Raw genomic sequence first — 16936 nt, 5'->3', positions numbered from 1 at the left:
TGCAGTTTTGGAGATGCTCTGATCCAGTGGTCTAGCCATCACAATTTGACCCTTCATCAAACTCAAAGCTCAAATCCTTTCTCTTGTCCATTTTCCCTGCTTCTATCACATCAACTTTGAGGACAAAATGTTGACTTGCTGCCTAATATATCCCACCCACTAACAGGTGCCATGATGAGGAGATCATCAGTCTTATTCACTTCACCTCTCACTGGTTATAATGTTATGTCTGACCAGTGCATAACCGTAATAATAATCAGAATAACTGAAAGGTTGATGTCATTCAGTGTTACAGTCCTTTCATTTTGAAGCTGTTTAAAGGAAAACTCTACTCAGATACACATCCAGTAAGGTTTATTATTAGTGATTTTCGTGTTGGCCGGTCCTGTGTTTTCATAATTCTGTTTAGCAGCCATGTGCTGAAATGACTTCACACAAGTGCCTTGTGTTTGTTTATTTATTTATTTGTTGCTAGCTTCATTTTAAAATGCAACATTTCTACATGATTTTCCTCTTTCCTCAATCACTTTTCTCTTAGACATTCAGCATCATCTTCATAAAGAATTATTCATAAAGCGCAGACGTTGGAGCCGAGACCGGGCGAGGATACATCTCCGAGATGACGAGATCCAGGCAGGCTGTAAGCAGCAAAGTGCCGCCACATGGGAATGAAGCATGGGCTAAACATTTCATGGCAGCAGGTATTCACAAAGCACTGTGGGTCATTTTTTCCCCCCACCATTAATCCAGGTGAAAAAAGGGCGAGGAAAAAAGATCTGAACTGAAATAATGCCACATGATTCTTAATATCCGCTTTCAGGTCACGGTGCTGTGCTCGATCTCTCGCTGCACTTTGCCACATTTTTTTTCACACGTGAGAAAAACAAAAGATTTAGTTTCTGATTATCTGGAATTAGCAGGTAATACTATTTAATCAGAATCATCTGCTACCAGGAAAGTGCATTGTTGCCTGTATCGTGAGTAATCATTAGGTATGAAGTTGCACAAACTCACCACATTTATTGAGTAAAGGTGTTACAAAAAATATTTCCTCAAAACCAGGAAAAACCTTAAGCTGTTTTTCTCATTCAGGTCATAAATAGATTCTAATAAGATCAGGTTTATAACAGTATAAATACTTCCCCAATACCAAACCAGCCATGAATCTTGGGATCCGATCTGAAGATTAGAGAAAACTAACAGCAACGCTGACAATAATGCAGCTATACATCATATGTATTAATAGTATTATCGTTTCTATAGCAACAGCTTGATCACAAGGATGTGTCCAGCAGATGAGCCACGTGAAGTCGAGTCAAACGGGTAAAACTCCTGAAATGGATATGCATTTTTGGAAGGAGTCTCTGGTGTCAGAGGTGAAACTCAGTTTCCTGACATGTTTAGGACAGAGGATGTTTATTAAATTAACTTCGAGAGGGAGAGGGAGGGGGAGGGGGAGAGACACTTATTCTATGAGAAAGTCAGGGTGTAAGAGGTTTAAACACACACACAACCTGTATCACAATCTGTTTTCACGTCACAGAAGAGTGAAAAAGGGAGTCCGGTCCTTCAGGAAGTTCGTTATAAACGTCTGATCTGTTCTGTGAATCTAACAGTAAGAACAAATGGTCCATTTCAAGGCAGAAAAAAACACAAACTGAAAGGTCCATAATAGGCTGCTCATAGCCGAGAGGTTAGCCACCTTCTTCACAACAGGTACAACTTGTTCTGAAGGTTTTATTTTTCCTTTCCTTTTTTTTTTTTTTTTTTTTTTAATTCAAACAATCTCCAGTAATACAATAGCACATCTGTCTGAAGAGTCTGTGTTTTAGGTTTCAACGATCAACGAGTGTTTCATGTTCTGCAGCTTTTTCTTTACTCCTGTAGGACACATGGCCGTTTGCTCACTAGAACACGGACATGTCTGCGCTTCTTTCTCCTGCCAGTCACAAAGGAAAAAGGCTTAAGAAGAAACACCCAGATCTGTTACACTTCTGCACAACCAACACGAATCTGTTACCAGTAATCCGATTTCAAAACAAGAAGCTGCTGTGGAAAACGTTCAGCCTTAAAGCTCTGACACTGGAAACTCCTTCCTTAAAAAGCATAACATCTTACCGAAACCTCCGTCATGCTGGGTTACACATGGTTTCACCCATCTGACCAACACTCACTCACTCACACCCCCACACACACTCGTCTTTGTGTTCCAGGTTTCTGTCGTTCTATCGCTCACTGAACCTCCACTGTCTGTTATGAGGTCATAAATTCCTTTCCTTCTTTCACCACGGTGACTCAGATAGTCTCTAGAAAGAAAAAGGTGTGTTTCCATTACTCTTATTTCCTGAAGTTAGTTATTAAAGAACACCAGGTCATACCTTATGAATAATGTTTGTAAATTTTTTTTTCCTTTTTCAATGCCTCCACAAAGCGTGTCTGTGAGGCATCATGGAATTCAGGAAACATGTATTTAGTATTAAGTTAGCCTCTGTGAAAGAGTTCATTCTGAAATGTCATATAATCTGTCCAGCTTTCTGACCACCACAAACCCCAAAGCAGACCTGGCTAGTGAAAGTCTGAGTGGAAGGGAGTCTCGGACATCTCGGGGCAGTGTTTCCCGTTTGTGTTGCTGTTGGTTAACTTATAGGAAGGATCCCGAGAGACTCTCTGCCTCTTCACCAGCAGGATTATTATTATAAGAAGCAGCAGAACACATAGCACAGAGAGAGAGATGACGTCTGCCTTCGCTCCCCAGCTGCAGGTCTCTTCATCTGAAAGAGAACAGACAGAAGAGTGTGTGTTTATACACAGAGTGGACATGCAGAGTGCTGGACAATCCTTAACAAACACTTCCTGTTCACGTCGCTGTGCTTATAGAGAGCTGCATTGATAAAACCTTTTCTGCAGACAGACTACAAGTCAGTAGGATTTTTCCAGTGGCTTTTTGGATTGGTGCAGAAGATAAATGAGCTCTGTGAACAACAATAACCGTTGTTACCCCGTTCACGATAATCTCCACAAATCAACACAATCAGCTGAAGCTAAACTTTATTAAGTCTATAAATGAACTGCAGCACAGTCACATGACCTCAGCATCGCCGCCACTGAGCTTCTGACATCCCACTATTTTAAAATGTTTCCTGATCTGAACTGGCCGCTCTTCCTGCGGATAAATGAAGGGTGGGGGAGAATCAGATGTTTCTGCAAAGGAAATATATGCAACACAAAACAAACATTCTCCCAAGACCCAGAACAGCGCTGGGAGAATGGAACAGAAAGTGCAATAATGTGAACTCCGTTCCAGGGCTCAGGAGTTTGATGCTGCAGCTCCGCATGTCGCTTTGTTGTTTTTTTTTTTTTTTTTTTTAGATACAGCCGTGTTTATAGCTGCTCCTCTTGTTTTGACCTCCAACCTGTCTGACTATGTGATGATCTGTTTATCGTTTTGTCTGCCTGGACAGTCACCCTGACCTCGCCCCGGAGTCTAGCACCTTACATCGTCCCTGTCATGTTAAACACGCCTCGTTAATCGTGAAGAAGATCGAGTTACACACTATGATACACAAACACTGTGCATCATACCAGAGGTAACATTAGCACCTGGCTAGTAAAGCCGCTAGTAAACCCGCTAACATTGGTCACAGTTTCTGCAGGATTTTGCTCCCAGAAATTTAACCCACAACATTTAAACCTCAGCGCTAACTGTTAAGTAGCTAGCCTTGTGGTTATGATGTTAGCATCTAACTGCAGTGTGGTTTATTGCACTGTTTTGTGTGCAATTAAATTACTTTTCCTCATGTTTTCCTTAACAGTCATAATTATTTCAGCAGGGTTAGACCATCATTTTGGAGTATTTCAGTAATTGCACAGACTGAGATGATTAGGATAACCACTGAGGTTCGGATTTTAAAGTGGTGAGTGTCTACAGCTCCATAATCCCAGAAAAGTGCTATGAATAAGAAGAAATCTCAGACTTGACTGATACCATGTATTATGACAGGATTACATGAACACACTCATTCTAAAATATTAGCATTTCCATAGTAACTGCTCGCTCACAGGGACCTGTACAGCGGATGTGGCACATAACCCAAGATTGACGATAAGCCCGGACTGGACAGGCAGCTGAAAGGCTGGTTTGTTTTGCTGCCAGACTTTCGAAATTAAATCTCAGGTGTTGGTTCTGCCGTCTTAGTTTTCAGACTCTCTCCAAAATCAGGTCAACGGTAGCAGTTTCAGCCAACTCACGCCAAACAAAACCAACCTATAGCTGAAGACAGCTGAAGAAGAAAGCGAGAGCTAGCTGATGGTTATATAAACAGAACGTTATATCTACAGTTTATTGACAAATTTCACAGATAATATAAGATATTAGCGTGGAAAACTATTCAGGATTAAAGTCACAGCTAAATGCTGCGAGATTTGTAGCTACTGGACAGGAAAGACAGATGGCTCTATATCCCGAGAGCGAGTGCCACAGAGGGCTGGTCATTTTAATAATCAGAACTTTTGTCTCAAATAGTCTCAGCAGTCTGATCTGAAGTCTTGTGTAAACTCCTGTGCCATTCCTGAACACTTGAGCTTTGCAAGACACCGCCCTTTTTAATAGATGTCTCAATTCTCATCATGCAGAACAAAAGAATACCTCACTGTTTGACAAACACCCCTCTCTCGTCACCCCCCTGACACACACTATACTCTAATCTGTCACAGACACGCTCACATGGCTGCCTTAAAGATTTTAACTTTCTAAAGATGAGCTTCACAGAGAATGCCCTGAACACCATCAGGTTCAAGTGAGGGATCTGATTACTGGGTGTGATAAAATACTGAATTCCACCAAGAGCATTGAATAACACAGACAATTTCACTGCCGCTTTTTAATGGACTTTTAAAGGAAACGCTGGTCAACAAATTTTATGGAAAACGTTGTTTCCTCTACAATTTTTGGTGAAGCCAATAGATTTTTATATGCTGAACACAAAAAAATGTGTATTGGTAATTTCTCCATCACGTAGGGTTTTTAAGAAAACTGCATTAACACTAATGTCTTCAGTATTGCTAGAAAACATGAGAGACAACCAGAAATGTTTTGCCGCAGATTTTCGCTTATAGTCACCGTCCGAAGCTTCACGTATCAGTGTCCAACAATAGTCTCCCAGCATTGATGGACTCCACTTTCCCTGGTAGCATTTCTCCATCATGGCAATGTCTTGGTGAAACCTCTCACCATGTTCATCACTGACGACTCTGAGATTGGCTGGGAAGAAGTCCAAGTGGGAATAAAGAAAATGTATCTTCAGTGACATGTTGCAGTTCATCGACTTGTATGAGTTTCAACCAGTTCAACGTAGTTTTGTGCCTTGTAGTTGCCCAAAAAGATTGACACAACATTCTTGAAGGCAGTCCATGCAACACGTTCGGCACCCTGCAGAAGATCATCAAAGTGACTATCCATCATCACCTCTCGGATTTGTGGACCAACGAAAATGCCTTCTTTTATCTTTGTGTCACTGATGCGCGGAAACATTTGTCGCAAGTATGCAAACGCTTCACTTTGTTTATTCACTGCCTTCACAAAATTTTTCATTAGTCCAAGTTTGATGTGCAGTGGCGGAAGAATTATGTTCTTCGGATCAACCAGTGGGTCATGTGCAACATTCTTCTGCCCTGGCAACAATTTCCTTCGAGGTGGCCAGTCCCTGACCATGTAATGTGAAGTTCTTGCTCGGCTGTCCCACTCGCAAAGAAAACAACAATACTTGGTGGATCCTAACTGTAGGCCAAGTAAAATTGCAACCACCTTCAGATCCCCGCATATAATCCAGTTGTACCTCGAGTACTGAATGTGATTCAGCAACAGCTGCATGTTATGAAAATTTCGTCATTTTTATTACAAAATTGGCTGTTTCTCAAAAATCTTGCGTGATGGGAAAAATTTAAAGTTATTTCTGTGAACAGCATCTCAAAATCTATCTGGCACACTAAAAATTATGAAAAAAAACAAAACCTTGTAAACCAGTGAAATCGGGCTTCATACACTATATTGGCAAAAGTTTTGGGACCCCCCCTCCAAATCATTGAATTCAGGTGTTGTTTTTCAGGGGTTGGGCTCGGCCCCTTAGTTCCAGTGAAAGAAACTCTTAATGCTTCAGAATACCATTTTGGACAATTTCATGCTTTGTGGGAACAGTTTGGGGATGACCCCTTCCTGTTCCAACATGACTGCACACCAGTGACCAAAGCAAGGTCCATAAAGACATGGATGAGTGAGTTTGGTGTGGAGGAACTTGACTGGCCTGCACAGAACACCCAATAGAACACCTTTGGGATGAATTAGAGCGGAGACTGAGTCAGGCCAAAGCTGGGACATCTACCTTTACATGCACAGGAATGTAATATGGAGTTGTCCCGCCCTTTAAAGCTATAACAGCTTCAACTCTTCTAGGAAGGCTTTCCACAAGGTTTAGGAGTGTGTTTATGGGAATTATTGACCATTCCTCTAGAAAAAGCACATTTGTGAGGTCAGGCACTGATGTTGGACGAGAAGGTCTGGCTTGCAGTTTCTGCTCTTCATCCCAAAGGTGTTCTATGAGGTCAGGACTATGAGGTGCAGGACAGTCAAGTTCCTCCACACCAAACTTGCTTGGAGGGTGTGTCCCAAAACCTGTGGCAATATAGTGCATGTAGACTTAAAGCAATCCTGGTCAGCACATATTCAGTTCTGAATTCTTTCGGATTGAGCAGCTGAAATCCCTGCGCTGATGTAATGTCGATTAGTGTGTGTGTGTGTGTGTGTGTGTGTGTGTGTGTGTGTGTGTGTGTGTGTGTGCGCGCATTTCTGGGATGCAGACCCAGACATGTTCACAAATATAGCGTTAGTGCAAATGAAAGGTTCTGAGAAGCTATTTTGATATGACCGACAAAAACAACCTCACCGAAAACCTGGGTTCAGCATTTCTTTTCTCACATGTATCCAGCTCATTTCATTTTCATTTAAATTCATTACAAACTAGTAGAGCATAAACACAACACAAAGACCGATAAGGATATTAATCTCCAGTGAAAGGGCAGAAGTATGCACGCCCCCAGAGCAACAGGAAACAAACAAAAACAACAAATTCTTACAGCTGATTGGACGAGACATCGGTCACCCTGTCAGGATATACAGAAAGTATGAAACGGTGTATCTGACTTTTTCCTTGTACATGTGTGGAGTTCTGCCTTCACTTTTAAAGAAAAAAACAAACATATAAATTTATAAGAAACTGGACTTCATTCAGTTCTACTGTGAGGAAGGACGTTTATATGGCGTGATTTTGGATATACTGATAGCGTGTCATGGCGTAAAGATTAGTTTACGATCTCTAAAAACACACTTGAAGGACACATGCAGTAATGTTCGGGAGACCAAACTACTCCAGATTAAAGGATGTAAGGGGCGCTATAAAGAGCAGAGCTGCATACACACTTTCTACTGCTGGACTTCCTGTAGATCCTAAGTGACCGATGTCTCGTCCAATCAGAGGGAAGAATTCCATTCGTAAAAACTATACCTACCTTTGTGTGAAATGTTCTTGTGTTTTCGGATCCGTTATTGTGTTTCGCACTTCTCGACCGCTGTACTTTCTGCATATCGTCAAAAAAAAAAAAAAAAAAAAAAAAAAAAAAAAAACTCTTGTGTTCTGTATCATCCCCATCGCTCCCACATTGGGATCTAGATTTATGGGAAAGATAACATGGTCCCTGAGCTCTGCCGCGAATTATGTAAGATTACATGTCCTTATTCTGACTGCTCCTTGTTCGAGGTCACCATACAGACATACTGTAAGACTAATGTAAGATTACTAGACGTAATAATATCCCTTGAAGGACATGGTTTCCTATTATGGAGCCATGCTCTGTGATTTATTCTGCCTGTTATGGGGTGTGTGGGTGTGGGTATGGGTTTTGGGGAGGCCCTGATGGCTTTTCTCTTCCTTTAATAATCCCTTTAAAGGGAACACACCCAGACACAACACGAGAGACTATATTTAGCCGCCGCACTTGGCTGTGATCAGAATGACATCAAACGTGGCACGGGTAAATAACAAAAAATAAATATCTTCATATCGAAGAATCTTCGAGATGATGCAGTATAATACTGCAGTCTGGACATTTCCTGGAATTTCACTAAATTAATATAAAAGTTAATAACTTTCTGTATATTACTATAATGTGTTATTAACGGATTCTCAGATACCCTCCTGTCTGTAAAAGGCCGTACGGCAGTTCTCTCAGCCGTGTTTATTCCCTCTGCTTCAGCAAAAAATGTAGATGATGTGGCGTCTCAGTAACAGTGTAAAATGAAACAGTGACGCACACACACTCGCATTCTCACTCACAAACAAACTCACACTCCGACGCTCACACACGCACACACACAGACACACTTGCACACTCTTACACTCAGTCTTGCACGCACACACTCTCACACTCAATCATCCACTCACACACACTTGCACACTCACACTCACACTCTTACACTCAGACTCGCACTCACACACATGCACACTCACACTCTCCCGAGACACAACTTTATTAGCTTCAGAAACGAGATATTTGTCATGTCAACATCAGCGTCATCTGTCCAGCAGTACATGAAAGGTGAAGGAGCTTTGTTTATTCTGCTAGCTACTTAACACACTAGCTAATTAGCATACAGATGCTTGAATTTATTCATACTTGATAAAACAATTTCTTCACGTTTGATTTATTGACGTTTGAGTGGTTCGGGCTTCATGATCAGTCACTGAGGAGAAAACGTTTAATTTTTTCTTGAGTATATTTTCACCTTGCTGAGCCTGCTATGCTAAATACTTTCCATGATATTTTGCTGCAACATTAGCAGCTGAGTAGGGGGCATTAAGCTCAGGCTCTGTTTACAGTTACTATATTTATATATTATTTATTATACGTAAAGGAACGAACACGCGAAAACCCTATGAGAAGAAAATCGGCAATGCTTTTGTACCGAATTTTGTATTGTACCGAAACCCCAACAAAGCGCCTTGTCACTGACACAATGTTAGCTAGATTGGTTTATTGGTTTGCTGGATGTGTGACTGATAAGACATGGAACTGTTCTTGCAACATCTCACACTAAACACACAACTCTGAGTTTCATCACTAAGGTAACAATCTCCTATTTTTACAATAACTCACATAGCATTCTGTATTAAGACATCTCTCCCTGTTGACTCTTGTTTCAACCGGCACTGGAATGCAAATTTGACTGACTGATTTTTCCTTACTTTTATCTTGGTTGCCACGTGTGTGTCTCACCTAGAAATAAAGAAATACAGTAAACTCACTGACATCAGTGCTTTTACTCATGCTGCCAGAGTTGCAGTGCGCTCATATCTGCTGTGTTCCTTTAAGCTCTATTGATAGACATCAGGAATGTTTACAAGCCGTTTCAGCAGCAGATGTTTCATGATCATGTTTCCTAACTTTGTATTTTGATCCGTCTTCAATTGTAATTTTGTACATGTCGAAGCAAGACCGAACTACGGTGGCAGAGAAATGCAAAACACAATAACAAAACCGTAAACATAACAGATCGGAAAACGAGGACGAATCAGACGAGGCGGAAAATGTAGATATAGTGTGTGAATGGAATTCTTCCCTCTGATTGGACGAGACATCTGTCAATCAGGATACACGAGAAGTAGGAAATTGTGTATCTGACTTTATTTCTTGTACATGTGTGGAGTTCTGCTTTCAGTTTTAAAGAAAATAACAAAACACATTTCATGTGGCGTGATTTTGGATACACTGATAGCGCATCATTAGTTTCAGATTAGTTTGGGATCTCTGAAAACACACCTGGAATGTTCAAAAGACCAAACTATTCCAGATTAAAGGATGTAAGGAGCGCTATAAGAGCAGAGCTGCATTCATACACACACTAATCCACTTTCTACTGCTGCAGCCCACTGGACTTCCTGTAGATCCTGAGTGACAGATCTCGTCCAATCAGAGCGAAGAATTCCATTCGCAAACTCGACCTACCTTTTCTGCTTTGTCTGAATTCTTCTTGTGTTTTTTTATATGTTTTATCGTATTTCCGGATCTGTTATTTGGTTTTGCTCTTCTCAGCAACTGTACCCAACCGACCTTCTGCCCTCGTGTGACACTGACTGAAAATCTAATCTTTTCAGACCAAACCTCGGCCACTGTTGTATGCATTCCTATCTCACACGTGACTATGTGACATGAACTAGAATCCTCAGAGCAGATTCTCCGAAGATCACCCATCAGGTGCTGGCAGAACCACAGAATAATGTCTAAAAGATCATCGTTGTGTTTTTCATTAAAGCCAGATACGTGTCACTGAATGATGTGGGGAAACTCTGGCATGTTCTAGTGTTTAACCTCAACCCCTTTAAGAAGCTAGAAGGAACCCTTGATTAATCAGGACTAAATTACCGTATGTGATGCTGATGGGTCTTTGCAGAACCTGATTAAGGAGCTGGTTCTTCAGTTTGAAGGTGACGTTCAGGGAGAGACTTGGAGACACGTAGCAGCTCTTTACATAATACAGCCCCACAACTCCACCTGGTTCATCTGCGTCATCGCTGAGGTCGGTGTGGTTGCTGAGGACCTCGTCATGTTCTCCAAACCACCCGACCTCTGGCTTTGGGAAACCCTCAGATTCGTAATGTAGAGTGATGCCAGAGCAGTTCCTGCTTATGCTCAGCCTGGGCTCTGTGTAGAAAACTGATATAAACACATGCGCGCACACACACACACCCACCCACACACAGACACACCCTGATCTTTCACAACTGCATTTCCAACTGAATAAAATCTATCCTGACCCTCAGTTTTAACATGTACTATTAAAACGAGTCAGCTTCATGATTAAGATGTGACTGTGTGAATTAGGCAATGGTCTCTTGTTGCACATCACAGTTTAATGACCTAAAAATGCAGGACAGGAAACAATGCATGGTGGAATGCATGGTGCAGGAAACAATGCATGGTGTACAAGACCCATAACCTAAAGTTTCCCTACAAGTTTCTGTAAAAAGCCTGAATGTTCTTTTCGACTTATCATTATTCACACCTTCGTACCTCCATAGTCCAGCTGGACCTGAGCTCTGCCCGTGCCCTTTTTGTTGCTCACTGTGCACAGGTATGCCCCCACGTCTTTCGGCCCCACCAGCTCCATCCTGAGCGTGGCGTTGCCTTTCTGCAGCTCAGACACGAACAGCGCCGTGCGTTTACTGTATTCTGGGCTTTGAACTTCCAGCTGATCCCTCTGGTAGTAGAAGCTGTGCACGACGCGGGAATCGTCCACCCGCTGCCAGGTTACGACCAGGTCCTGGATGGAGTCAGGGGTGAACTCACAGCCCAGGATGACCGGCTGACCTCCGACTGCAACCACACGACCTGCGGGCACGGTCACTTGAAAGCCTGGGGAGACACAGATATGCTTTTAATTCACTCTCTTCCACACACACACACACACACACACACACACACCTCTGACAGCAGCACTCACTGTATATACCTGGTGGAAGGAATAAAACAGTTGGGGTTGTACTGTTACAGGAAAATAATCCACGACATGCTGGTGTGATTAAGAAGAAATGCTTTTTTTGTTTCTACACTGATGTACAATTACACACTTTGACCAGAAAAAAATTAATTGCTGAATACGCGGTCATCTGGAGCACATATGTTCCTGTAGCCAGAGCAATTCATTGCTAAAATTCTAGAAAACATGAGTAAATGAAGACCCTGAGGTGCAGAGATTTTTTTTCTATACCATTTGTTTTTATTCATGTACAAAGCAGATGTGACCGAATGTTTGGGGATATTATGTTTCATTGATCACTTATCCTTTAACCACTATCCATTTCCCATGTCCCTTATTTGTAATGTGCACCTGCCCTTTTTATCTCCAGATGTCCTAGACACAACTGTCAGGAGCAACATGCTAAAGCAAGCCCTCATATTTATTTCTTTAGCAAACATGAATGAAAGTCAGTATAATCTGAAATGAAAGCCAGTGGAGAGGAGTATCCATAAGGCATGCGGTTTTCTCATCATTAATGTCTAATGGCCTAGGGCTGACACGCTTCAACCTCAATTTAAAGCTGTAGTAGTAATAACATCATCCTATGTTGGCACACGCACAGAAAACCTAGCAAGTCATTAATGGACACCATCATTTCTGGTGTTTGGTGTTGTATATCTGTCGCTCCTAGTTACAGACCTCCACAGGATTCAAGCCCTGAAGGTTTTTTTGGGAACAGACTGAGATGCACAGTAATTCTGAAACTGTTTAATGAAATAACATTTGTCATTAAATAAAGCTGGATTTCAGTTGTAATAAAACTGAAATTGACCTCCAGGGCTGCGGTCACTCATGTTAAAGACTCCACTTTGCATTTTAAATACTGTTCTGATATCATTATTAAGGTAAACAAATGTTATATTACCTTTAATAGTGTCACAAATTGTCAAAAAAATTCTCTCTTTGTAATTGATCTCTCTCCCTCTCGACGTTTTCCATAAACACGTGTCCTACCTCATTAACAGCACCATGCTAATTAGTCATGGAACAGGTCTTTTTTTACTCCAACGCTCTTATTTGGGTTTAATATCGTTCTGTTCAATTCTGCAAACCTGCAGGAAGCTGTCAGAGTTTTCCATGTGTCATGGTGTGTTCTAATGGAAGAGTTATGTTTTCGTGGTGCCCATTTCAACATGAAACAGGAACTAGACTACACTTTCTACTGACTGGGTCCAGACAAAACACGCTTTTATGTTTTACCAGTGAAAAGCAAAAATTATTGGCAGGACAGGTGACTGCATTACAGGCCAGTAGAAGCAGGCGGATGTGGAGATAGTGGTCTGTGTGTGTTGGAAGTGCATTTGACTTTGAATGGACGTCTGAACAATACTGAGAGATCTCACGTGATCTGGGTGCTGTTGCTTTTGTTTCTGAAACACAATCTGTTCTTTGGCTGCTGTTTAAAAAGGTTCTGTGTATGAATGGGAATTCTGAGACAAAAGATGTCTTTTGAATGTCCTGGCAGTTTAGATGTCATTTCCATCAGTTTGAGGGGGAAAACAAAAGCTTAAAGTGTCACACAAAGCCTAAGGGAGTAGGATTTTTTTGTTTATTAATGGTCTTTTGTAGGAATAGTCATTTGTTTTTGTGGCTTTTTTGTCACCACTAACCGTAACCATAAAAAGATTGTACAGTACAAATGGGCTAAATCCTGTGCGTTAAAAGGGGGATCCTGAGGCATCCAGAGATTGACCAGCTCCAGCTGGATTCTGCTTCAAAGCAATGCTGGACTTCGAGGACGACAATAACCTCCTAATTAATACACACACTAACATTCTACATATGCTGTAGCTGCACTTTAAATTACTTTACATGACTGCAGAAAGGACATTGTTCATATCACACTCCCTGGTGTTTATAATCATTTATAATCACTCTCTCTCCGGTGTCACCCAAATGAGGATGAGGTTCCCTTCCTCATATCATCTAAGGGAGTTTTTCCTCGCCACAGTTGCCTCAGGCTTGCTCACTGGGGATGATTTTGTCTAACATCTAGGACTTTTTTTGCACCGTGTTATTTGTTCATGTTTCTGTAAAGCTGCTTTGCGACACTGTTAAAAGCGCTATACAAATAAAATGGAATTGAATTGGATGAAATCAATCAAGGTCAGCAATCCTCTCTGAAAAAACAAAGTTGGGCGGCAGCCTAAAAACAAGCTGACACAGGAACACGGTGCTCTTAGGGATCCTTTCAGTTTATAACTGCAGGGGTGGTGGTGGTTTAGCAAACAGCAGAAGTTAAAACACTCAACTGCAAACACAAAAAATAGGGCTTAATTACCCCCCCCAATACACAATACAGTTTATATATAATACTATCAACAATTTACATAAAAATATCAATAAAAAACACCACAGCCACGGCTGGAGTAAAGTGTGTAGTGGTGGAATGGAGAGAAATAGAGACTCAGGTCCTAACATCACCTGAAATTAAAAATGATCTTGGAGCTAATAATATTCACATCCCAGAGTCTCTCCTGGAGAAGCATCCACCAGCACTACAAAGGTACCACTGTTGGGCCTCTGAGCAAAGCCCTTAACCTTCTCTGCTCCAGGACTGCTGCATCACAGCTGACCCTGTGCTCTGACCCTTTCAAAGTTGGGATATGTGAAGAAAGAATGTGTGGACGATAATAAAGGCATCTTCCTCTTCTTAAGCGTAGAAATGGAGGCTGTTATGTGACTTAAATGGGACACTAGTATGTGAGAAACAATCCACGTAACACCGCCTGCATGTTAAAACTCACTCAGCGTCAACAATTGAGCACAATTCAGCACAAACCAGCTAGCTCCTTAACATATAATCTAAAACATCTGAGTAATAAGCAAGAGCCTGGATGGAAAACCCTCTCCAGTCTGATCATTAAAATCCAGTTCAGATAGCAATCCCTGTGATCTTTATATGACCTTTTTTTATAGGCCAATTAGTTGGTTTCTTTTTTACTACGTTATAGCTGCTACTGAACTGCTTTAAACACAACAGGCAGATGTAGACACTGTCGTTAGGAAACTGATGAAAGACAACAAGCACGAGGAACGGTTATTCCCCAGATTCGGAACAAAGCTGCTCACATTACGAAGATGGGACAATAAACTGAATTGTGTATTGTGTTGTAACAGATTCTGTGGTAGGCAAGCCTGAAGTTTACACCCTGGAGCACGTTTATAAGGAAATGAATAAACCTTTTAAATAAACATTACTCAAGATTTTGTGTCGTATCAAAACCTGTGAGGTGATCAGTCCCTCATGACTGATGCCTGATAGGACAGATGACATGACACACGACATGTGACACAACTCACGTCACTCTCAGACACAACGCTGTTCCTCTTTAGAATAGTTTGGGTCTGGAAATTGTTACAGACCCAGGACATTTAACTGGTTTCAAACCCTAGAGGAAAAAAATACAACAATTGCTAAAAAAAAAAAAAAAGTGAGGAAAAAAAGTGAGTGTGCACCTGGAAAACCCAGCATCATTGGTACCATTAAGAGCTGATGTCTCTCTATGCACAAGAATGTTCCAGGTCATAAAAAAAAAAAAGCTTCACGGGTGTCCATACTAAGCACCAGGACATCAGAACAAATCGATGCTAAGCGACATGAAACAAGAGGTTAACAATTATTAGGATTACAGTGTCTCTTATTAGGATTACAGTGTATGATCTCGAGACCTAGCGTTTAAATTAAACAGTTTTGAGACATCTTCTAGCTAGCGATTTAAAAACAACACAAAGGTGTATAGTGACACTGCTTCCTCGTGCCTCTACTGGGACGAGTGTGGAAGAAAAAGCATCTAGTCACAACAAGAAGTAGATGACCTCTGCATGGGGTAAATGTTCTGCCAGTCAAATACCCAAAGCAAGCAAGAATAAGACAACGGGTCAGTGTGTTCCATCGTGTCCTGTTTATTTTCATGCCTAAGTGACATGTCACTGACCATGCTGTTGCATTGCACTGATTTTCACTGCGTAGTAATCATGTCCAGGCCACATGCACATTACAGTTAAGAAGAAAGAAATAAAGACTTTATTTACCCGCACAAGTTGTGAGAAAGGAGAGGAGAAGCATGAAGGAATCCATCTCAGCAGCAGTGCAGGAATCACCATTACACACAGACTTGAACAGAGTCGGTATTGTTTCTCTAGTCTGCTGGGTTAAATACCAGGGGAACGCAGGGCATTTTGGGGAGGTACCAGAAACCTGAGTCAAATGCGCGCGCTGTGAATGAAGTGAATCTTATCAGCCATCTGATTCCTTGGGTTTCGGTTTGGGACTGAATCAGCATGAGGATTTTAACCCCCTAAGACCCTGCGTCCTCATATGGAGACATTACATTTAGGGTTCGCGGCACCTTATACTTAATTCTGCCTAATTTAGACCAGTTATCCTCGTTTGTAAATAGTTGTGCCATCTAGTGGTAGTTAAAGCACAATCAGCTTATTAGTTGAAATACAATATGGCTTGGATCTCAGTCAACACGTAATGCAGTGCATTCAGAGATAAAAGTGGAACTGGTACAAAACATCATCAGTGTCTATGGTCAAAACTTGTTTATTTATGCTTACTAACATTTAAAGTTTCACGTGGCTTACAAATTTAACAAGTTTTATCAACAGTAACAAGATTAGATGCTTCTAATTAGGCAGTACTCGTTTGAGGACACTGGGACTTTATAATGGTATAACTGCAATGTGAACATGTTCAAGTAAGAGTACATAGCTAGGAAAGATTTGGGAAGAAACCAACAATTTACAGAATTCTTGCATGTAGTAAACATGAGTCCTAGTCATTCTAGGGTATATTTCATTGTCAAGAGCTGAAAGATTGTTAAATTTAATAATAGGAGAGAGCTCTGAGTTGGAGGATTTATCTAACTGTCATGATCCTGGTGTGGACCAGCTATGTGCTAAAGCTTATCTTACACCTGATTTATCAGAATCAATTCAGCAGAGCAGTGTTGCTCTAGCAAATCTTTTGCGGGCTATGACATGTATTGTGTTGCTATGCTTGCAAACTAAACACAACTGTTTTGCAGCATTTCACACTGGACAGTAGATCTGACAGACTGTTCTTACGGACAAAATAGCATTCCTAGTTCGTAGTGCAAAAATACCATTCCTAGTTTGGACTATAGAGTAATCACAGGGCTTTTAGTTGTGTTTCATTGTTTGCAATATTGCTTTTGCACAATGTTCAGACATTGAAATGAACAGTTTCATACTTTGTTATACACGGCATACTGTACAAATTTTATTGTCTTATGCAGTAAAATAAACCTAATGTCCCCAAATGAGGACATCATTTTTTTC

General features: G+C 41.2%; 1 protein-coding gene across 1 annotated transcript; it reads right to left on the bottom strand.

The window, feature by feature from the left end:
* Positions 1-443: 443 nt before the first annotated feature.
* On the bottom strand, positions 444-15873 carry LOC131351258 (CD276 antigen-like). Its single transcript, XM_058386602.1, has 4 exons — positions 15662-15873; positions 11119-11460; positions 10471-10761; positions 444-2771 (listed from the first exon to the last, which is right to left on the bottom strand). Exons 1-4 carry the CDS (start codon positions 15705-15707, stop codon positions 2566-2568), a joined length of 885 nt encoding a protein of 294 aa, XP_058242585.1. The 5' UTR covers positions 15708-15873; the 3' UTR covers positions 444-2565.
* Between the last annotated feature and the right edge of the window lie 1063 nt (positions 15874-16936).

Source organism: Hemibagrus wyckioides, linkage group LG03 (assembly GCF_019097595.1).
Source record: "Hemibagrus wyckioides isolate EC202008001 linkage group LG03, SWU_Hwy_1.0, whole genome shotgun sequence".
NCBI classification, from domain to species: Eukaryota; Metazoa; Chordata; class Actinopteri; order Siluriformes; family Bagridae; genus Hemibagrus; species Hemibagrus wyckioides.
Note: the sequence above shows the minus strand (reverse complement) of the source record. Positions and strands in the feature narration are given on the sequence as shown.

Bases quoted from the DNA above. Each gene is read 5' to 3' on its own strand.
- LOC131351258 (XM_058386602.1), bottom strand. From the start codon at position 15,707: ATGGATTCCTTCATGCTTCTCCTCTCCTTTCTCACAACTTGTGCGG. The intron at 10,762-11,118 runs GTACGAAGGTGT...TGTTTATATCAG, and splicing joins GGTCCAGCTGGACTATGGAG to TTTTCTACACAGAGCCCAGG. The intron at 2,772-10,470 runs GTAATTTAGTCC...GTTCTCTTTCAG, and splicing joins ACCCATCAGCATCACATACG to ATGAAGAGACCTGCAGCTGG.